The following is a 23,195-nucleotide window of genomic DNA, read 5'->3' as shown; positions in this document are numbered from 1 at the left end:
ATAGTTTTATATATATAATATTATGTTACCTGAAAATAGAGACAGTCTTAATTTTTCCTTTCCAATTTGGATGATTTTATTTATTTTTTTTAAAGATTTTATTTATTTGTTTGACAGAGAGAGACAAGTGAGAGAGGGAACACACGCAGGGGGAGTGGGAAAGGGAGAAGTAGGCCTCCCGCTGAGCAGGGAGCCTGATGTGGGGCTTGATCCCAGGACCCCAGGATCATAACCTGAGCCAAAGGCAGACGCTTAATGACTGAGCCACCCAGCCACCCACCCCTCTTTTATTTTTTCTTGACAATGCCCTGGGAAGGACTGCCAAGTACTATATTAAATAAAAGTGGCAAGAATGGGTATCCTTGTCTTACTCCTGATCTTAGAGGGAAAGCTTTCAGTTTTTCGCCTTTGAGTGTCATCTTAGCTGTGGGATTGCAATATATGGCCTTTATTAGGTTGAAGTGTTTTCCCTCAATACCCACTTTGTTGAGAGTTTATATCATAAATGGATGTTGACTTTTATCAGTTGTTTTTTCTTGCATTTATTGAGATGATCATATAACTCTCATCCCTGATTTTGTTGAGGTGGTATAATTAATACATTGATTGACTTGCAGATGTTGAACCATCACTGGAATAAATCCCAATTGATGATGTGTGATTCTTTTAATACATCCCTTTAATTTATTGTTAAATTCAGCTTGCTAATATTCTGTTGAGGGCTTTAGCATCTATATTTATCAGGGATATCGCCTGTAATTTTCTTTTCTTGTAGCGTTCTTGTCAGGTTTTGGTTTCAGGTTAATGTGGGTTTCATAAAATAAGTTTGAAACTGTTCTCTTTTATTTTTTTTGAAGAGTTTGAGAAGAATTGGTATTAATTTTTCTTTAAATGTTTCGTAGAATTTGCCAATGAAGCTATCTGGTCCTAGACTTTATTTGTCAAGAGATTTGATTACTGATTCAGTCTGCTTACTGATAATTGGTAAGTTCAGACTTTCTATTTCTTCATGATTCAGTCTTGGTGGGTTGTGTGTTTCCAGGAATTTTCCCATTTCTTTTAGGTTGTTCAAATTTTGGTATATATTTTTTCCTAGTAGTCTCTTATGATCTATCACATTTGTGTGGTATCATTTGTGATGTCTCTTCTTTCATTTCTTAATAAAATTTTCTTTTGGGTCCTTTCTCTTTTTTCTTCATTAGTCTAGTTATATGTTTTCTAATTTGTTTATCTTTTCAAAAAAAGGCACTTCGTTTCATTGATCTTTTCTGTTGTCTTTTTAGTCTCTATTTCTGCTCTGATCTTTGTTATTTCCCTCCCTCTACTAATTTGGGTGTAGTTTATTCTTTTTCTAATTTATTGAGGTGTAAAGTTATTTTTTTTAAATATGGGATTTTTCTTTTTAGATGTTTATTCATAGGAACTTCCCTCTAGAACTGCTTTTATGGTATCTTATAAGTTTTCTTATTTTATATTTGTATTTTCATTTGTCTCCAGATATTTTTTGATTTCCTTTTAATTTTTTCTTTGACCTGTTCGTTGTTTAGTACTGTATTGTTTAATCTCCACATATTTGTGAATTTTCCAGTTGTCTTTTTTGAATTAATTTCTAGTTTCATAACTATGTAAGGAAAAAATCCAGTATTCTTCCTGTGTTTCTCCTTTACTTGTACACTACTACCATGTTCGCAACACTTGTGACACTCTGGCCACCAAATATGCAGGGTTTTTTTTTTTTTTAACCACATCAAGCAATTCTTTGTGACACCACCTGGGTGTCCTTGAATTTAACTCAGTTCTGACATTAGCTACCTGGAGACAACATCAGATCTCACAGGTTAAGGACTGTTGTCTCATGAGATGCCAATTACAAGTAGTACATCCTCTGGTTACCTATAGCTTCTGTTCAACTTGGATACAAATTGGAAGTTTTCATGGCCTCCTCCCCCTTGGTTTTGATTATTTGCTAAAACAGCTCACAAAATTCAGGGAAACACTAAATTCCATTTATCGGTTTATTAAACGGTATGGACAGCCAAATGAAGAGATACATAAGACAAGGTTTAGGAGGTTTTGGAGTGTAGCAGGCTCTATATCAGTGAATTTGGGTGTATCACCCCCAAATACATGGGTATGTTCTCCAATCTGAAAGCTCTCTGAACCCTATATTTTTGGGAATTTTATAAAGCTTCCTCACATAAGCATGATCAATATTAACTCCAGTTCTAGCCCTATCCCCTCTCTAAAGAAGTGGGGGTGAGGTTGAAAATTGCAAGATCCAATTATGCTGTGGTTTTTCTGGTTTACCCCCCTTCCCCATCCAGGAGCCCACCTAGAATTACCTCATTAGAATAAAAGATGCTCTTAGTGCTCTTATCACTTAGGAATTTATAAGGGTTTTAGGAGCCCTGTGTCATGGACTGGGGTCAAAGACCAAATATTAGAACAAAAGATGCTCCTAGTGCATGTATCACTAAGGAATTTATATGTCAGGAACTGGGAGCCGAGCCAATATATGTATTTCTTATTATTTCACAATATAACACTTCTGACACTTCTGGCCACCAGATCAGGGAAGTTGCTTGATATGATTTCAATTTTCTTAAATTTATTTAGACATTTTTTGTGACCTAACATATGATGTATTTGAAAAATATCCCAGAGCCAAGCAATCAAGTTTTATGTCTCCTGTGCTCCTGCCACAAAGGCCAGCATGCCAGTCATGTGTACAAGCTCATTTCAGTGAGACAGTGGTGATCTGGAATGGGTGAAAGTGTGAGCATGAAAAGGGCACTCACTGGACTCCAGGGAGGTTTGCAGTTTGTTGCTAGATGTATGCTGAATTTGAAGCCTAGTCCTTGGGCAGCAGCTTTTAAAATACACAACTAGGCCTCTTTCAGGGAAAAACTGGGAGATGGGCATTTCTGTCTCCTGCCTCTGCTGAGCCCTGAGGAGCTAGCCAGGTTAATAAGACCTTACATCCATTATCAAAGGCTGAACATGAGAGTGAAAGCAACCAGGTGAATATTCTTAAAGGTCAAGAACAGGAAACAAACTGAGGCTTATTGGAGTGGTGGAGGGTGGGAGGGATGGAGTGGCTGGGTGATAGACATTAGGGAGGGTATGGGCTATGGTGAGCGCTATGAATTGTGTAAGACTGTTGAATCACAGAACCGTACCTCTGAAACAAATAATACATTATATGTTAAAAAGAAGAAGAAGAAGATAGCAGGAAGGGGAAAATGAAGGGGGGAGAATCGGAGGGGGAGATGAACCATGAGAGACTATGGACTCTGAGAAACAAACTGAGGGTTCTAGAGGGGAGGGGGGGATGGGTTAGCCTGATGATGGGTATTAAAGAGGGCATGTACAGAATGGAGCACTGGATGTTATACGCAAAAAATGAATCATGGAACACTACATCAAAAACTAATGATATAATGTATAGTGATTAACATAGCATAATAAAATAAAATTTTAAAAAAAGGTCAAGAAAAGGAAAGAGAATTTGGTCATGAAATCAAAGACTTTCAGATAGTTCAATTTTATAATAAGATTCAGGTAGTGGTGTTACATTTCTAATTCCACAAACATTTCACTGAAAAATGAGTAAACTGGATGAAGGCCATCAACTTCCCATGTCCTTAGGTAAGGAGTGATGCTGAGGCTGGATCCACAGTAAGAGCCAAGGAGAATTAGTGGTCTTCCAAAACAAAATGGATGGGTAAATCATTTTACACAATTTCAACTATCTGTAGTTTCTCTAGCAAGGTACAAAACTACAAAATTCTGCACCAAAATTAAGTTAAAATATTCTGAGTATTTGCACAATCATAGTGATATTGTGAATAGCCTTCTTTATGTTCTTGTGTCCATGCCCAATGTTTGAAACACAGTTAAGCTCAATAATTTCTGGAGGGGGATGACTTTTGATTTAGAATAATAATTTTCAATAAATACCCATACAGTTTTATTTTTATTTTATTTATTTTTGCCAGTTTTTCTGTTGGCATGACATATTTCTAACTCTTAGGGAGTAAATCCCTTAAAAGCAGATTTTGATCTGAGAAGCTAAGTTGTGAAAAGTCATTTTGTCGCAGGAGGAAGGGAATCTTACATCACAACTTCTTTCTGGAATAAACTTGAGGAGTCCCATCTATGAGGCATACCAGCTTGAGGCCCCAGATACAACTACTCCTTTTTTTCCTTCGTCCCTGTTTTTGCAAACTTCCGGTAACAAAACAGACAACACTGTGTGGTGACAAATATAGCAGTTGCCACACAGGCCAGCAGGAACCCAATCACATCCAAAGAGTGGTACTGGAACCAGGTGAGGTTGTGGGAGGCTGGCCTGAGGTGTTTTGCTCCTTTGTGGCGCATGACAAACTCGATCCAGAAGACTGCTCTATCCAAGGGCTTTACAGGCTGATCGTGGTGAATTCTTGATAATTTCATAGCATTCTCTTTGTATCTAAAGGAGAAACATAAAGATACTGATATTGAAAGGAAGCTAATTTGCCTAATCATATAATTCCCATGAAAGGTTTTTGTAAAGTGCCATACAAATGATTCAAAATAAATGCCATAGAATTACAGAAGTAGTGTGTTTTTTATTTGGGTCCACATAGGAGATTGGGCTTTTAAATTGGAATTTTCCCATCAACAAATATTTTAAAAAGTGAAAATGGAAGTTTATTTAGGATAGTTTTATCTTTTCTAACAGAGAAAATGATATAGGCCATTGTAACAGCTAAAAATGAGATGGTGGGAATGCACTTATAGAATGATCCTCATGAAGCAGTAAAGGGAATTATGTCATGGTGAGTAAAATGCCACCTCACTGGTCTCCGTGTCTCCACTCTTCTACCCTCTACTCTTTATTTTCCATCATGTAGACAGTCTGATTTTTGAAACAGATATCAGATCATGACACTTCCCTGCTCAAAATTTCTGTCTGGCTTCTCATTACATTTAGAATAAAATCCAACTATGAATTTTGGACTATAGGATCTTACAGATACAGACGCCTAGCAACCTCTTCTCCTGTCACTTTGTCCCATGTACACTCTGTTGTAGGCACAGAGGTCTGCTAGCAGTTCACTGAAGTTGCCAAACATGTCCTCACCTCAGCACCTTTGCACTTTCTGTCCCCTCTGTCTCTCTGCTGGACACTATTCCCAGCAAAACCCCAAGGCTGTTTCTACCTCTTGACCCAGCTTCATGTTCCATCTCAGAGAGGTTTTTCTGGGCACACTATCAAAGCACCCTTGGACATTTGTTCTGTGTGTGTGTGTGTGTGTCTGTGTGTGTGTGTGTGTTGCTATCTGAAACCTAGAATTTGAAAACATGTTCTCTTTTCCAGAAAAACATTTAAATATATTATATAAGAAAAATGCACATAGTCCTAACTGAATAGCTCATAAATTCAAAATTAGCTAAAATATTCACTTTTAGCTAAATTAGCTAAAATATTATTGTGAAGTGGATGTAATAATATACCTACTACTAAGGTATTTTCTTTTTCTTTCTTGCCTACTTTAAAGTATTTTTATTATTTGATTGTTCTATCATTTTCTTCTTGATAATACATTTTTCAGCATTTCTTTAGATGATACCCTCCTAATATAATATTAATACTATAGTAGTAATAAATACTGAATTCATGGTTGCTGTGCTAGGCACTACAAATTCCCTCACATTGTTTTCCTCTGTAATATAGAAAATTTCAATATTTATCTTATCATATTTAAAAAGTTTTATCTTCAATAGGACACAATCAAGAAAGTGAAAAATCAAGTCAGCCAGAATGGAAGAAAATATTAACAAATCATATATCTGATAATGTATTGTATCCATAACACATAACAAATTCTTTAATAAGGTGAGACAAGTAATCAAATTTAAAAATTATCAGAGAATTGGAATAGACATTTCTCTAAAGAGGATATATGAATGGAAATTAGTATATGAAAAGATGCTTAATAACTCTGGCTATGGGGGAAATGCAAATCAAGACCACAAGGAGGGACCACTTCACACCCACTAGGATGTCTGTAATAAAACAGATGATAACAAGTGTTGGTAATGATGTGGAGAATTTGGATCTCCCATACTCAGCAGGTGGAAATGTAAAATGGTGCATGCATCTCATTTGGACATCAATTTGGCAGTTCCTCACAGAGTTAACATATGATCACCAACTCTACTCCTAGATGTCTATCCAAAAGAAATGAAAAATTTTGTTCACACAATAACATATGTAGCAATATTTGTAATTCCTAAATGTGGAAATAACCAAAATATTCATGAACTGATAAATGAATAAATAGATTGTAGCATATCCATACCATAGAATATTATTCAGCAATACAAAACTACCACATGAATGAAACTCAAAAACATGCCAAGTGAAAGAAGCCACATGCAAAAGACCATAAATTGTATGATTCCATTTGTATGAAATATCCAGAATACAGCCAATTTGTAAAGATAGAAAGTAGATTGTTTACTTAAGGCAAGAGGAATGAGAAATGACTTCTAAGTCATATGTGATTCCTTTTTGGACAAATGAAAATGTCCCAAACTTAGATTATAGTGATGGTTTCATAATTCCATAACATTTTTATACTTTAAGTTTTATGGTACATAAATTACATATTATAAAATATATTAAAATAAGAATAAAAATTAATTTTTGGGCAAAAAGAGATTTTTAGTTTTAGAAATTTTTGGTACTGAATTGAAAGTTATTTTACATAACTGCAAATTCTTCATTCTTTCATTTTATGGATTCTATTATATCTTTAAAAATGTTTTCTTACAATTACCTGTATGACTTTTGCATTTGTTCATGTGGAAAATTGTTGCAGCAATTGGTTACCCATTAAATCAATGGGGTTAAAATGCAACTTTGAAATAAATGTCTGGTTGAAAATAAAAGTAGATTTAAGATCAGTTAAATCATATTAAAATTTCAAAATTAGCCTCTTAAATATAGGATGAAACTCATGGTCACCATTGACAGAAGAACCTATCTATAAATACTATTAATGAAAAAAATTATAATACTCACGAAGCATCATCAATGACCATCCTCAATGCATTGAGCAAATCTGTACTAGACAGTGTGTGGAAATCCAGACTGACAGCTGCTCCCTTGGCCTTCATGTGAGCAATGTTATCAGGTTGATCCGCAAACAAAGGAATGCCCACCATGGGGATCCCGTGGTGGATCGCCTCATAGATGCCATTGGCTCCACCATGAGTTACAAAGGCTTTGGTTTTTGGATGACCTAGGATTGGATGAATCTCAGCACATTATTAATTATAAGTCTTAGAAATAAAATGAGAGTTGGGCAACATAAGGCATATAGTATTATACACATGAAACAGCATTAAAATGTCTTTCAGATCTCAGAGCAAGAAGCACATAACTCTGCTGGAGAGGTAAATGAAGATTGGTGTGGTACTTGTAACTTGAAAAATGAATACAAGATGGCTGGACAGACAAAAGGGAACATTCTGGATAAAGAATAGCATGTGCAAAAAAAAAAAAAGACAAGGAGGTGGCATATTAGAACATATTCTCTTAAACAGTAAAGTCACTGAGTTTAACATGTAGGGTGTCAAGGTAGCAGGAAGTGTGATAGTGGTGGTTCAAATCAGGGAAAGACTGCACTTTGTCATGAAATGTGTTGTGACTTCATGAAAATTATTATGGTGTTTTCCTAGAGAACATGTAGAGTCACTGATAATTAAAGAGGGGCTTTTATTTTTCAGTGACACTGAATACCCATGCAGAATGAGAAAGGATAGGAATAAGGTGGGAGAATTAGGAGACAGAGTGATGATCCAGGTAGTTATTAAAAAGTTATTGGGGGAGGCAAAATGGTGGGAGTAGGGAACCTCATTTCATCTTGTCCCTGAATTTAGCTAGAAAACTATCAAATTATTCTGAACACCTATGAATTCAACCTGAGATACAAGAAAAGAATTGCTGGAATTCTACAAATAGAAAAGTGACCACTTTTTGCAAGGTAGGAGGTGCAGAAAAATGAATCTGAGGGTATATTTGGAAAATAAATGGAGGGGGAGGGAGCCTCCATAAGCTGGCTACCAAAAATTGATATAGCCCCAGAGTGCAAACTCAGACCCTTTCGAAGTCTGCTCCAGGGAGAGACACTCCTGCCTGAAAGGTACTCAGGTGGTGAGGTGGGGCAGAATCCTAGGTGAGACAGTGTGGTCTCAGGATCCCTGGGGTCACAGAAAGAATGGGGTGCCTGAGCTGGCAGAATTCCCAAGCATTAGAGCAGAGAAACCAGTTATGTTCAGTGAGACAGGAGGGGGTCTCAGCTCAGTTCGCCATGAACCACAAACTGCAGCATGATCGGGTGACCGCTCTCTGTGTGGGGGCCCTCCAAAGGGCAGAAACGTGGTGACTCTCCACCTTCCCCTAGAAGGGGCAGTGCAGGAGGGTGCAGGACTGGGCAACTGCTCTGTGTGTGTGTGTGTGGGGGGGGGTCCTGAAAAGGGCAGAAATGTGGTGACCCACCTTCCCCTGGGAGGATCAGTGCGGGCATGCACTGCAAGAGTCTAGAGTTTGGCAGACACAGTAGTGAAGACTGCTTATCCCTGAAGGTTTACAGAAGAGAGGGGACTGCAATCTTTCAGCTTCAGGGCTGGAGATTGGGGTGCAGCCATTTTTATTTTCATCCTCTAAAGAGGCACAGAGGGCCTTCAGGGAACAAAAGCCACATAGAGCAATCAGAATCAGCTTACACTGAGCCCAGGCCCCTAGCAAGGGGTGGTGCAAGTCTGCCCAGGCAAAGACACCTGATAATCAGCACAGTTGGTCCCTCCCCCAGAAGACCAGCTGAAACAAGAAGGGAACACCCAGTTTGTGGAGCACACAGGACTGCAAAACTCCAACACTATGGGAAAATAGTATATAGAAATTGAGGTTTTTTTCTCAAGATTCATTTATCTTTCAGTTTAAAATTTTCCTTTTCTTTTTTTCCTTTTCAATTGGTTTATTTATTTTTCAAAGATTTTAGGGCGCCTGGGTGGCTCAGTCGGTTGGGCGTCTGCCTTCGGCTCAGGTCATGATCCCAGAACCTGGAGATCATGACCTGAGTTGAAGGCAGTTGCTTAACTGACTGAGCCAGAGAGGCATCTCAGCTGGTTTCTTATTTTATCAACTCTTTGTTTTTAAGTATTTTTTTAACTTTCATTTTTAAATTTACATTTTATAGATCTATTCTTCATTTTTGGCTTTCTTTCACTATTTCAATTTTATTTTTGTATATATATAAGTTCTACTTTCTTTACAATTTTAGGATTTAGTGTCTTCTAATAAACAGACCAAAATACACCCAGGACCAAGTGGATCACTGTGTTTTGTCCACCTGGGAGATTATAATCTCTCTTTTGCCCCCTTTTTTCTGTTTCTTTTTTCATTTCTGACCTCTTTGGATTTGTCTGGTGTGTTTCATTTGGGTCATGGTTGATAGTTTTTATTTTGTTCTCTCATTCATCCATTCTTCTCTGGGTAAAATGACTAGAAGGAGGAAATCACAACAAAAGAAAGAACCAGAGGTAATACTCTCTGCCACAGATGTAATCAATATGGACATAGGTAAAATGTCAGAGCTGGAATTCAGGATAATGATTATAAAGTTACTAAGTGGGCTTGAAAAAAGCATAAAACACTCTAGAGAATCTCTTAGTGCAAAAATAAAATCTAATCATGCTGAAATTAAAAATGCTTTAACTGAGATGCAGTCTAAAATGGATGCTCTTACAGCTAAGGTAAATGAGGCAGAAGAGTCAGTAACATAGAAGACAAGATGATGGAAAGGAAGGAAGCTGGAGAAAAGCAAGAAAAACAACTAATGGACCATGAGGGGAGGCTTCGAGAAATCAGTGATACCATAAAGTGAAACAATATTAGAATTATTGGGGTCCCAGAGGAAGAGAAAGAGAAGGCCATGAGGTATATTTGAGCAAATCATAGCTGAGAACTTCCCTAATCTGGGGAAGGAAACAGGCATTCAAGTCCAGGAGGCACACAGACCCTCCCTCAAAATCAATAAAAATAGGTCAATTCTTCGACATACAACAATGAAACTTGCAAATCTCAGAGACAAAGAGAAAATCCTAAAAGCAGCTTGGGACAAGAGGTCCGTAATCTACAAGGGTAGAAATATTAGACTTGCAGCAGTCCTATCCACAGAGACCTGGCAAGCCAGAAAGGACTGGCATGATATATTCAGGGTGCTAAATGAGAAAAATATGCAGCCAAGAATATTTTATCCAGCAAGGCTGTCATTGAAAATAGGAGAAATAAAAAGCTTCCAGGACAAACAGAAACTAAAAGAATTTCTGATCACTACACCAGCCCTGCAAGTAATATTAAAGGGGATCCTTTAAGTGAAGAGAGAGTCCAAAAGTAACATAGATCAGAAAGGAACAGAGACAGTCCACAGAAACAGTGACTTCATAGGTAATACAATAGCACTAAACTCATAACTTTCAGTAGTTATTCTGAATGTAAATGGGCTAAATGCCCCAATTGAAAGACACAGGGTATCAGATTGCATAAAAAAGCAAGACCCATTAATATGCTGTCTGCAAGAGACATATTTTAGACCCAAAGACACTTCCAGATTGAAAGTGAGGGGGTGGAAAACCATTTATCATGATAATGGACATCAAAAGAAAGCTAGGGTGGCAATCCTTACATTAGACAAATTAGATTTTAAACCAAGGACTGTAGGAAGGGATGAAGAGGGACACTATATCATACTTAAAGGGTCTATCCAACAAGAAGATCTAACAATTATAAATATTTATGCTCCTAACTTGGGAGCAGCCATTTATATAAATAAATTAATAACCAAATTAAAGAAACACATTGATAATAATACAGTAATAGTAGGGGACTTCAATACCCCATTCACTGCAATGGACATGTAAGCAGAAGATCAACAAGGAAACAAGGGCTTTGAAAGACACACTGGACCAGATGGACTCCACAGATATATACAAAGCATTCCATCCTAAAAGAACAGAATACACATTCTTCTCAAGTGCACATGGAACATTCTCCAAAATAGATCACATACTGGGTCACAAATCAGGTTTCAACACATACCTAAAGATTAGGATTATCCCTTGCATATTTTCAGACCATGATTCTTTGAACTTGAACTCATTTACAAGAGGATATTTGGAAGGAACTCAAACACTTGGAGGTAAAAGAGCATCCTACTAAAGAATGAATGGGTCAACCAGGAAATTAAAGAAGAATTAAAACATTTCAGGGAAACAAATGAAAATGAAAACACAACTGTTCAAAACCTTTGGGATGCAGCAGAGGCCGTCCTAAGAGGGAAGTATTTTTTAAAAAAGTAATTTTTAAAAAAGATTTTATTTATTTATTTGAGAGAAAGAGAGAGCACAAGCAGGGGGTAGCGGCAGGCAGAGGGAGAGGGAGAAGCAGGCTCCCCATGAAAAGCACTCACAGGTGGGCGCCTGGGTGGCTCAGTTGGTTAAGCAACTGCCTTCGGCTCAGGTCATGATCCTGGAGTCCCTGGATCGAGTCCCGCATCGGACTCCCTGCTCAGCGGGGAGTCTGCTTCTCCCTCTGATCCTGCCCCTCTCATGCTCTCTGTCTCCCATTCTCTCTCTCAGATAAATAAATAAAAAATCTTAAAAAAAAAAATAGAGCTTCCCTATGACCCAGCAATTGCACTACTAGGTATTTACCCCAAAGATACAAATGTATTGATCTGAAGGAGCACCCGCACCTCAGTGTTTATAGCAGCAATATCCACAGTTAGCCAAACTGTGGAAAGAGCTGAGATATCCGTGGACAGATGAATGGATAAAGAAGATGTGGTATATATATATATATACAATGGAATATTACTCAGCCATCAGAAAGGATGCATACTTGCCATTTATAATGACATGGATGGAACCGGAGGGTATTATGCTGAATGAAATAAGTCAACCAGAGAAAGACAATTATCTTATGGTTCCACTCATATGGCAAATATAAGAAACAGCACAGAGGATCATAAGGAAAGGGAGGAAAAACGGAATGGAAAAAAATCAGAGAGGGAGAAAAATCATGAAAGACTCTTAAATATAGGAAACAAACTGAGGGTTGCTGGAGGGGAGGTGTGTGGGAGGATGGGGTAACTGGGTGATGGGCATTAAGGAGGGCACATGATGTGATGAGCACTGGGTGTTATATGCAACTGATAAATTATTGAACATTACATCCAAAACTAATGATGTACTATATTGGCTATTTGAATTTAAATTAAAAAATAAAAAAATTACCTTTGAGAAGTAATTACACCTGAAATAAAGATACTTTGATTCTGGCCATAAGGAATGTGACTGTATATAATAACATGCTGTATCTTATCTTTTTCCCCCTAGGACTGCAAAATAAATGTAAGGAAGTTAAGTTTGGTTTTTGAGTTTTTCAATAATAAATGTTCAATCAATTTCCTTCTTGGAAACTCTTATCATTTTGTTTAGAGTTACTTTCAATTCAGTGTTTTCCAGATTCTTACCAAGAAGGTCATTCTGGGGGATCCACTTATATAGCCGAGTATTTGGCCCTAAGGTGTCTGGTTTCTTGCCATCAAATCTCCATAGAACCTGTTAAGAAAATACCTTATTTCATGAGTTGAACTTTGAAGTTATAGCATGTAGGAATTTTAAAGAAATTAAGAGATAATCTAGTTAGACCCCTTTCATCGACTGGTAAGTAATAAGGACAAAAGATATTAAAAATAAGACTACTAAAACACTGGTATAATAAAATACCCACATTTTTGTTCCTTATTTTTATATTCAATCAAGTATGATTGTAATCATGATGGTTCACACATAGAGATTAGACAAATGAGATTATCAGTGACAAATACAAGTATTTAAAACATTTTTAAGCAGTTATTATAATTCTAGTGCAAACAAGTAGGAAATTACTAAGATCTACACATTTGTTTTGTTTTATCTATTATAATTGCTTTCATCTTCCGATGTCATATTAACCTATTTATTCCTTTTTAAGTGTTACAGAAGGAGTTCACTTGTATCTACTTGTTCCATACATTATTTTATTAGAGTTTTATGTCTTTTGATATACAAAAAAGCTAAGTATGCAATCTGCTGCTTGTGAGAAATAATTCTGTTTATTAGTAATTTATTAATATAAATAATTTCTACTTAGTACATTTAATTTCTTTTACATTACTAATTATTAGGCACTACTTCCAAGAAAAAGGTAATTTTTTACATGAATCCAGATTATTATTACTATTTCTTGGTTTGGAAGTTTTTTAAATGTTACAAAGAAGAGCCTGTTGGCACTTCAGAAATAACAGTGTAGCTGCTGAAAAAAATCCAAAACTGTGATGATGCTAAATTTTATTTAACTGATTGTTAACACTTCAGTGATGCACTACAAAGCATTGACAGCATTGATTAATATGAGGTCTATACCCAAGCAATTTCCATTCTCAGTACCAAAATAGATTGATTTTAGAATTCCCCAGCAATCCTCATAAACTGGATTATAGTTTTCATTGGTTAACATATATTTGCTATGTTTCAAGTAACTTTAGATATTAAGCGAACATTAGCATAAAGAGAAACTATATCAGTAAACTAAAAAGTAGTTCACAAATACCCAAATACTCTAGGTTTTTTTCTATATATTGGAAAGCAATTTACTACTATATTTTATGTAGAAAGAGGCATCCGAAACTTTCCCTTGCTAGGCTTGTTTCTGGTTGACTCCTTAATATATTTACATTTCCTTCCTGAATCAGGAGGAGTTAGTATTCTGATAAGTTAAAGTCCTTTTGGAACCACATATTAGTAAGCACAGGGTCACCTTGAGGGGTAGACCCATCTCCCCCTTTTTCATTTATCTTACTCTTTTACTCTTAATAGGGCCCACTCCACCAGTCATGTCAGTTTTTCTCTTTCTCTAAATAATCTAGGCTGGATGAATGCCTAGACATAGCTTGGTGAACCCTGGCCATCCTCTCTCTGAACAGCATACTGAATAGGCTTATCTCAAAAATTTAGGGGAAGGAAAAGAAACCTGGATTATCCAGCAAGCATAAACTGCATGATGCTTTTCAGACTTTTATCAGTTCCTGCTTAACATAACTTGAAATTTAACTCCTTTCTGAGAACATCTATGAGGTATTCAGTGCCCTTGGAAATCCTGTAAGGAAAAGGAGTGAATGACAGGACAGAATTTGGTGATTTCTGTATCTGCCCATGATACATTATAATAGCAAACTTTACGCTGTACCTCCTAAATATATACCTCCTAAATATATTTCTTTCTGATCTCAATGTTAATACCAAAGTTATTGTCAAAACACCTTCTGTACTACTTTAGCATCTGCTGTGACAGGCGGGGATACTCACCACTATACTAATGAGGATAGCATCTGCTGTGTATATTTTGCTCATATCTGAGATAAATTGGAGCTATCATCATGGTTTCCATGTCATGAAGGAAAGGGTAATCAAACCCTTTACACAGTTTAACAGACTTATTAAGTAGTTGTATACGATTAAGTTACTTTATCTAACCTTTTGTGGAATCTGGGCAAGGGCTGATGCAATCACATTGGCTCTTTCCTCTGGCATGTTATTGACCATTGACCCTAGACTAAACACCACAATACCGTTTTCTCCAGAGCTCTGGACAAACTCTTCCATTTCCTGTGAAGAAAGAATTTGCTCTATCACAAAAGAGGAACAGCATAGCAAACACTATTAAAAGAATTTCTACAGGGGCGCCTGGGTGGCTCAGTCAGTTAAGTATCTGACTCTTGATTTCATCTCAGGTCATGATCTCAGGGTTGTGAAATTGAGCCCCAAGTCTGGCTCTACACTCAGTGGGGAATCTGCTGGGTATTCTCTCTCTCCCTCTGCTCCACTCCCCCCAATGCCCCTACTCTATCTCAAATAAATAAATCTTTTTTAAAAAAGAGAATTTCTACAAACAGCTAAAGAGAGATACCAAATATTATCAGGAGTTATTAGAGTAATGCCTGTTTTTATCTTTAAATTGTGATAAAATACACACAAAAATTGCCATTTTAACTATTCCTGGGTATGCAGTTCAATAATGGGTACATTTACACTGTTGGATAACCAATCACCGGAACTTTGTCATCTTGCTAAACTGGAACTCTGTACCCATTATATAACAATTCCCCATTCCCTCCTTTACATCTTTAGCAACCATCATTATACTTTGTATTTCTATGAATTTGACTAATCTGCATACCTCATATCAGTGGAATCATACAGTATTTGTCTTTTTGTGATTACCCCTTTCACTTTGCCTAATGTCCTAAAGTTTTCCACGTTGGAGTATGTGTTAGAATTGTCTTCTATTTTATGACTAATATTCCATTGTGTGTAAATACATTTTGTTTATGGATTTATCTGTTGATGGACACTTGTATTAGACTGAATAGAACTTTTGCTAGTTTTACCTCAGGATTTAGACCTTGAGAAATTTACCATATACACCTAAACATTTTGTAATCAAAATTGATATTAGGTTAACCACCAAATAAGATCTTAGTTTCATCTTATTACCAATAAGAAGGTAGACAAACAAGATGTTGAAGAGACCATAAAATCATTCAGTAAGGGATGCTTGTTTTTCAATTATGTCTTAAAGTTACAATATCAACTTAAAACATATTACATTATTGCTTTCTTTCAAAAAAAGAAGAAAGCATACAGAACTCTTTTGTAATTTTATATTGTGGATGTTTTTCAGATATAAGTGGTAGAAATTATTTGGTCCTTATTAAATATGCAGAATTTATGGTCCTTATTATATACACAGTGTAGTTTTCTCTGCACTCATTTTGTCAGCTATAATGTTGAGAACCATGTTCCCCCGATCTTTACTGAGATTTTGTCCAGTCTTGGTGTGTGGCAGAAAACACATGTTCTTATAGGCTAAGCAAACCCTTTAATGCTCTAAGTTGTCAAACCTTGGCATCTCAAATGAATTGTGTAAATGTTGGAGTGACAGCAAGTAAACATTGGATTTGCCTGCAGATATTGTTGGGACACACAAACATTGTTGAGGAATGGTGTTTTTAAGCTAGAATACTGGTGAAATGCCTCAGAGAAAATAAAACAAAAGAAACAGGAATCAGCTACCTTAGGCAGGGGTTTGGCAGGTTTGCAGTGGAGTCCTCCAACAAATTCAAAATTTGGTAGGAATGGGCGAGGAAATTCAAAATCCCAGTAGGTTCGAATGAGCCATATTTGAGCCTTTCCCATTAACTCAAATAATGTAGTGGGTCTTCCTGAAGGGAAAAAACCAAACATCACATCAATAAGAGAAGGGATAAAAACCATATGATCATTTCCATGTATGCAGAAAAAGCATTTGACAAAGTACACATCCATTCATGATAAAAACTCTCAACAAAGTTGGTTTAGAGTGAACATACTTCAACAAAATAAAGGCCTTATATGGAAAACCCACAGTGAACATCATACTCAATGGGGAACAACAGAGAGCTTTTCCCCTAAGGTCAGGAACAAGACAAGGATGTCCACTCTTACCACTTTTATTCAACATAGTACTAGAAGTCCTGGCTACAGCAGTCAGAGGACAAAAAGAAATAAAAGTTATCCAGAAGCAAAACTTTCACTATTTGCAGATGACATGACTTACCAAAAAACTACTAGAACTGTTAAATTAATTCAGTAAAGTCACAGGATGCAAAATCAGTATACAGAAATCTGTTACATTTCTATATACTAATAATGAAGCAGAAGAAAGAGAAATTAAGAAAATAATCCCATTTGTAATTGCACCAAAAATAATAAAGTACCTAGGAATAAGGATATAAGAGGATATAAGGAAATGGAAAGGCATTCTGTGCACATGAATTAGAAGAACAAATATTGAACTGTATATACTACCCAAAGCAATCTACACATTTAATGCAATCCCTATCAAAACACCAACAGCATTTTTCACAGAACTGGAACAAACTATCCTAAAATTTGTATAGAACCACAAAAGACTCCAAATAGCTAAAGCAATCTTGAAAAAGAAAAAAATGGGAGCTATCACAATTCCAGATTCAAGTTATACTACAAAGCTGTAATCAAGACAGTATGGTACTAGCACAAAAACAGACACATAGATCAATGGAACAGCATAGAAAACTCAGTTATATGGTCAATTAATCTTTGACAAAAGAGGAAAGAATATCCCATGGGAAAAAAGATAGTCTCTTCAACAAATGGTGTTGGGAAAATTGGGCAGCTACATGCAAAGGTATGAAACTGGACCACTTTCTTATACCATACACAAAAATAAATTCAAAATGGATTAAAAAACTAAATGTGAGGGCGCCTGGGTGGCTCAGTTGGTTAAGCGACTGCTTTCGGCTCAGGTCATGATCCTGGAGTCCCTGGATCGAGTCCCGCATCGGGCTCCCTGCTCGGCAGGGAGCCTGCTTCTCCCTCTGACCCTCCCCCCTCTCATGTGCTCTCTCTCTCTCATTCTCTGTCTCAAATAAATAAATAAAATCTTTAAAAAAAAATAAAAAAATAAAAATAAAAATAAAAATAAAAAACTAAATGTGAAACCTGAAACTATAAAAATCCTAGAAGAGAGCACAGGCAATAATGTCTCTGACATCAGCCATAGGAACATTTTTCTAGATATGTCTTCTGAGGCAAGGGAAATAAAAGCAAAAATAAACTATTGGGACTACATCAAAGTTAAAAAAAAAAAAAACACCTCTGCATAATGAAGGAAACAATCAATAAAACTAAAAGGCAACATACTGAATGGGAGAAGATATTTGCAAATGACATTTGAGAAAGGGTTAGTACCCAAAATATATACAGAACTTGTAGGGTGCCTGGGTGGTTCAGTTGTTAAGTGTCTGCCTTCGGCTCAGGTCATGATCCCAGGGCCTGGGATCGAGCCCCTCATCAGGCTCCCTGCTTGGCAGGAAGTCTGCTTCTCCCTCTCCCACTCCCCCTGTTTGTGTTCCCTCTCTTGCTGTGTCTCTCTCTGTCAAATAAATAAATAAAATCTTGAAAAAAAGAACTTATACAACTCAATACCCCAAAACCAAATAATCCAATTTTAAAAAGGACAGAAGACATGAACAGACATTTCTCCAAAGAAGGCATACAGATGGCCAATAGACACATGAAAAGATGCTCCACATCACTCATCATCAGGGAAATGCAAATCAAAACTACAGTGAGATACCACGTCACATCTTTCAGAATGGCTAAAATCAAAGCCACAAGAAACAAGTGTGGAGGTTTCTCAAAAAGTTAAAAATAGATGTACCCTATGATTCAACAATTGCACTACTAGGTATTTACCCAAAGAATACAAAAATACTCATTCAAAGGGATACATGTACCCCAATGTTTATAGCAGCATTATCTACAATAGCCAAATTATGGAAACAGCCTAAGTGTCCACCAACTGATGAATGGCTAAAGAAGTGGTATATTTATACAATGAATATTACTCAGCCATAAAGAAGAATGAAATCTTGGGGCACTTGGCTGGCTCAGTTGGTTAAGCATCCAACTCTTGGTTTTGACTCATGTCATGATCTAGTGTTCGTGGGATGGAGCCCCAAGTGGGGCTATGTGGTCAGTGTGGAGTATGCTTCAGATTCTCTCTCCCTCTCTCTCCCATTCACTTTCTTTCTCTCTCTCTCAAATAAAGAAAATCTTTTTTAAAAAATGAAATCTTGCAATTTGCAATGACACAGACGGAACTAGAGAGTATTATACTAAGTAAAATAAGTCAGTCAGAGAAAGACAAATACCATATGATTTCACTCATATGTGGAATTTAAGAAACCAGACAAACAAAAGACAAAAAGATAGAGAGACAAACCAAGAAATAGACTCTGAACTGTAGAGGGCAAACTGAGTGTTACTGGAGGGGCAGTGGGTGGGGGGATGGGTTAAATAGGTGATGGGGATTAAGGAGGACACTTGTGATGAGCACAGAGTGATGTCCAGAATTGTTGAATCACTATATTGTACACCTGAAACTAATATAACACTCTCTGTTAACTATACTGGAATTAAAATGAAAACTTAATAGAAAAATAAAAGTAAATAAATAAATAAGTAAAAAAAAACCCACAACAAGCAACAGGTAGAGGAAATAAGAGTAATGTAATGTGAATATACTAGGGAATTTTCTGAAAAGAGTTTGGAATAATTTAGTCAAAAATGTTCAAAAATATTTGTAGTTTGATAATAGAGCACATATATGATACAAACATGTATAATGATGCAAATATGTATTTACACATTTATATATGTTGTTCATATGTATATTTGAAAGACAAAGCGTAAGACTCATTTCTAACATCACAATAGTACATTCACAATCATAAACAATTATTAAACCTAAGCTACTATCAAATTAAACATGCATTTGTTTACTTTAAAATGCTGCAGAAGTAGCAGATGCAAATGTAAACAATTATTTGAGCTCCCCAATCAATTAACCAATGGAAACACCTTTCCCTAGGGTACTCAGTCTCATTTCTATAATTTAGCAAGTTATTCCCTTGATCCTAGATTTTCCAAGAAAACTGTGAGGTTTTGAAGGTATGGTTTGATTCCTTGTACTTACCATTGCACTTGGTTCACATTAGGAGCTTAATATTTGTATATTAAATGATATTTGCAAATAACAGCTGGAATATTTTCATCAAGTATGGAAATAGGTATGTGCACTCTTAATTTTGGCTCACTTTTTCTTTAACGGAGTAACAGTTTTTAAAAAATGTGAACTATTAATGTGTATGTGCAACTTTCAACAAGATTTTAGGCCTTTAAAACATGATTTATAAGCCCTGGTGAAAGAATTTGTAATCATTAGAAACTTCTTATTATAGGTTCCTGAGTCTGGGGTAGAGCCACTATTTAGTCCAATTATGAAGGACTCTTTCAGGTAATATGACAAAACACTTTAATTTTTAAATTAAAGAAGGGAAACAAGTGAAAATAATATCCTCAATACTTTATAGACAGTTATACTAGAAATATGTGACTCCTCAATTAACATGTCTGCTTTCATCAAGATAGTGAAATTTCTAATGTCTTTTTTAAAAAAGATTTTATTTATCTATTTGGCACAGAGAGAGAGAGCACAAGCAGGGGAAGTGGCAGGCAGATCAAGAGGGAGAGGCAGGCTTCCTGTTGAACAGAGAGCCTGACGTGGACCTCAATCCTAGGACTCTGGGATCATGACCTGAGCTGAAGGCAGATGCTTAACCAACTGAGCCACCCAGGGACCCCTCTAATGCCTTTTTTAAAAAGTGGAAAAAGTAAAGTAAAATGGTATGTAGGAAATAGGCACAGCAGAGAGGATTTTTAAGGCAGTGAAACTACTCTGATACAATAGTGATGTATACATATCATTAAAAATTTGTTAAAACCTTTTTTTTTTTAAAGATTTTATTTGACAGAGAGAGGCACAGTGAGAGAGGGAACATAAGCAAGAGGAGTGGGAGAGGGAGAAGCAGGCTTCCCGCGGAGCAGGGAGCCCGATGCGGGGCTCGATCCCAGGACCCTGAGATCATGACCTGAGCCGAAGGCAGACGCTTAACGGCTGAGCCACCCAGGCGTCCCCCCAAAATTTGTTAAAGCCTATAGAATGTACAACACCAAGAGTGAACTCTAATGTAAACTATGGACTTTGGATGATAATATGTGTCAATGTAGGTTCATCAGTTGTAACAAATGTACCACTCTGGTGGGGGATGTTTTATGCATGTGTGGGGGGGCAAGGGTTATATGGGAAATCTTGACTCAATATGCTGTGACTTAAAATTATTCTAAAAAGTAAAGCATATCAGAAGTAATACTTTCACCCTGTATTTAATAAATAACAAAGAAAGGTTAAAACACTTTATCCAGAAAAAAGTAAAAATTTTTTTAAGTATTACAAACAAACACACAAAGAATAGATATCTAATTGCTTCAAGAAATCCTTAGTGTTTTAATTTGTGGTTATTGACTTCCTGGAGTGTAATGTACTAAATAATGGACCACAGGGTTCTAACTGGCCCTGTCATATAAGTCTTTCCATAACATTTGTGAGGTTGAGAGATCATTTTATATTTTCATTTCATCATTGCACTTATAAAGGACAAATTTCTCTGATTTTATATTTATACAAACTCACCTTCCCAGGCACTAATTAAAACTTCATGCTACCAATTAAAAACATGACTTACCTAATACTTCACTGTAAAACTGATCCCAACTCTTCTCACTAAATGATTGGAAACAAAAGTCAAAATAAAGCACATATATCATATTTTTTACTCTCTCCATGAATGTCATTTGACCACTTAATTCTGACATAATCATAGGCACGTAGGATGGAGGTAAAGGAAGTCCTCCACTATGCTTTTCAACTCTATAGCCAGGAGAGAAGCGGAGACTGTACACCAAAGGTATTTTAAGTAGCTCAGCCAGCAGTTCACCACAGGGTCCAATGGCATCTGCAAGAATGACATCAAACTTTGATTCTTGTAGTTTTGTCATGAGTTTCCTGTTCAAAACTATATCTTTACAGAACTTTTGAATACAGTCAGAATATTCCCAAAAGATTTCTTGCAGTTGTGAAAAATATCCCCAAAATGTATCTCTTGGCAAATTATATATCCATATGTGGATCAGTTTCCTGAAAATATCCTCAAAATCCTTTCTCTGTAAATATACAGGATAAATCTCATATTTAATAGTAGATGATTTGCTCGGATCAACAAGAATGGAAGCTGAAGATGTCAGAACAGTCACTTCATGACCTCTCTGGATAAGTTCATCCAGGATTGTCTTTATATTGATCCAGTGGCTATATTCTGTGGGCCACACTAGCACATTTCCACAACTTCCAGAGCTGAAGTAACAGCTCAGCTGAAGCAGCAGAAGAACTGAAATCCATTTCATAGACATCCTAGTGGAATGCAATGCTTCTTTTCAGACTCCTGTTTCCTTCTCCCATTGCTTGTACTTATATCCAAGGAGAAATCAATCAGTAAGTTAAAGTATAACTCCTACATTTCAAAGTAAACACATTATATCAACAGTCAGAGCATCTGAATGGCAAGTGGAAAAAGCCAAAGGTAGATGATTTCATTTGTATACAAATGTGTTTAATATTTGTTTGACGCTTGTAAGTTCTATCATCTAGCGAATGATGAATATACAGGTGAATTTATTTCTTGGATATGATGGTTCAAGAAATTTTTTTTGTTTTGTTCATAAAAATTTGGTTGACATGTAATTCACATGCTATAAAATTGTCAGATTTAAAGTGTACAATTCAGTGGTTCTTAGTATATTCCCAGAATTGTGCAACTACCATGACGATCAATTTTAGAGCACTTTTATTACCCCAAATGGAAACCTTCACCCTCTAATGAAACTGTGTTTTCTGCATCTCCCAGCCCTAGTCAACATTTTATCTACTTTTTGTCATATATATTGTCTGTTCTCTTTGTGACTGGCTCCCTTAATTAGCATGATGTTTTATGTTAAAAATTTGTTTTCTGACTTTATTGAGATATCATTGATATAACAGTGTGCAGGTTTAAGGTATACAGCATGATGACTTGATTTACTTATGTACTGTGAAATGGTTACACCACAAGATTAGTTACCACGTCCATCACCTCACATAATTTTGTTTTGTGGTGAGGACTTTTTAAAAATCTTTTTTTATTACTTTTTTTTTTTTTAAAGATTTGTTATTTATTTATCTGAGAGAGAGAATGGGAGACAGAGAGCATGAGAGGGGGGAGGGTCAGAGGGAGAAGCAGACTCCCCGCTGAGCGGGGAGCCCGATGCGGGACTCGATCCTGGGACTCCAGGATCATGACCTGAGCCGAAGGCAGTTGCTTAACCAACTGAGCCACCCAGGCGCCCCTTTATTACTTTTTTATTAAAGCATAGTTCACACAAACATTTCATTAGTTTCAGGTTACAACATAGTGACTCAGCAAGTCTATCTGCTATGTTATGCTCACCACAAATGTAGATTCCATTTGTCACTACACAACATTATTACAATAACTTTGACTATATTCCCTATGTTGTAC

At 36.4% G+C, this 23,195-nt stretch overlaps 1 protein-coding gene across 4 annotated transcripts; it reads right to left on the bottom strand.

The window, feature by feature from the left end:
• Positions 1-3,515: 3,515 nt before the first annotated feature.
• LOC110591531 (UDP-glucuronosyltransferase 2B31) lies at positions 3,516-22,070 on the bottom strand. 4 transcript variants are annotated; one of them, XM_021702443.2, is made up of 6 exons: positions 21,323-22,070; positions 16,231-16,375; positions 14,632-14,763; positions 12,588-12,675; positions 7,073-7,292; positions 3,516-4,471 (listed from the first exon to the last, which is right to left on the bottom strand). In XM_021702443.2, exons 1-6 carry the CDS (start codon positions 22,048-22,050, stop codon positions 4,192-4,194), a joined length of 1,593 nt encoding a protein of 530 aa, XP_021558118.1. In that variant the 5' UTR covers positions 22,051-22,070; the 3' UTR covers positions 3,516-4,191. The 4 variants fall into 4 exon arrangements, with proteins under 4 accessions (XP_021558118.1, XP_021558117.1, XP_021558120.1 ...); XM_021702442.2 differs by having other exon boundaries at positions 16,231-16,379; positions 21,327-22,070; XM_021702445.2 differs by having other exon boundaries at positions 16,231-16,379; positions 21,579-22,050.
• Positions 22,071-23,195: the final 1,125 nt, after the last annotated feature.

Source organism: Neomonachus schauinslandi, chromosome 2, assembly GCF_002201575.2.
Source record: "Neomonachus schauinslandi chromosome 2, ASM220157v2, whole genome shotgun sequence".
Classification (NCBI taxonomy): Eukaryota; Metazoa; Chordata; class Mammalia; order Carnivora; family Phocidae; genus Neomonachus; species Neomonachus schauinslandi.
This window is presented reverse-complemented; position numbering and strand designations above follow the sequence as displayed.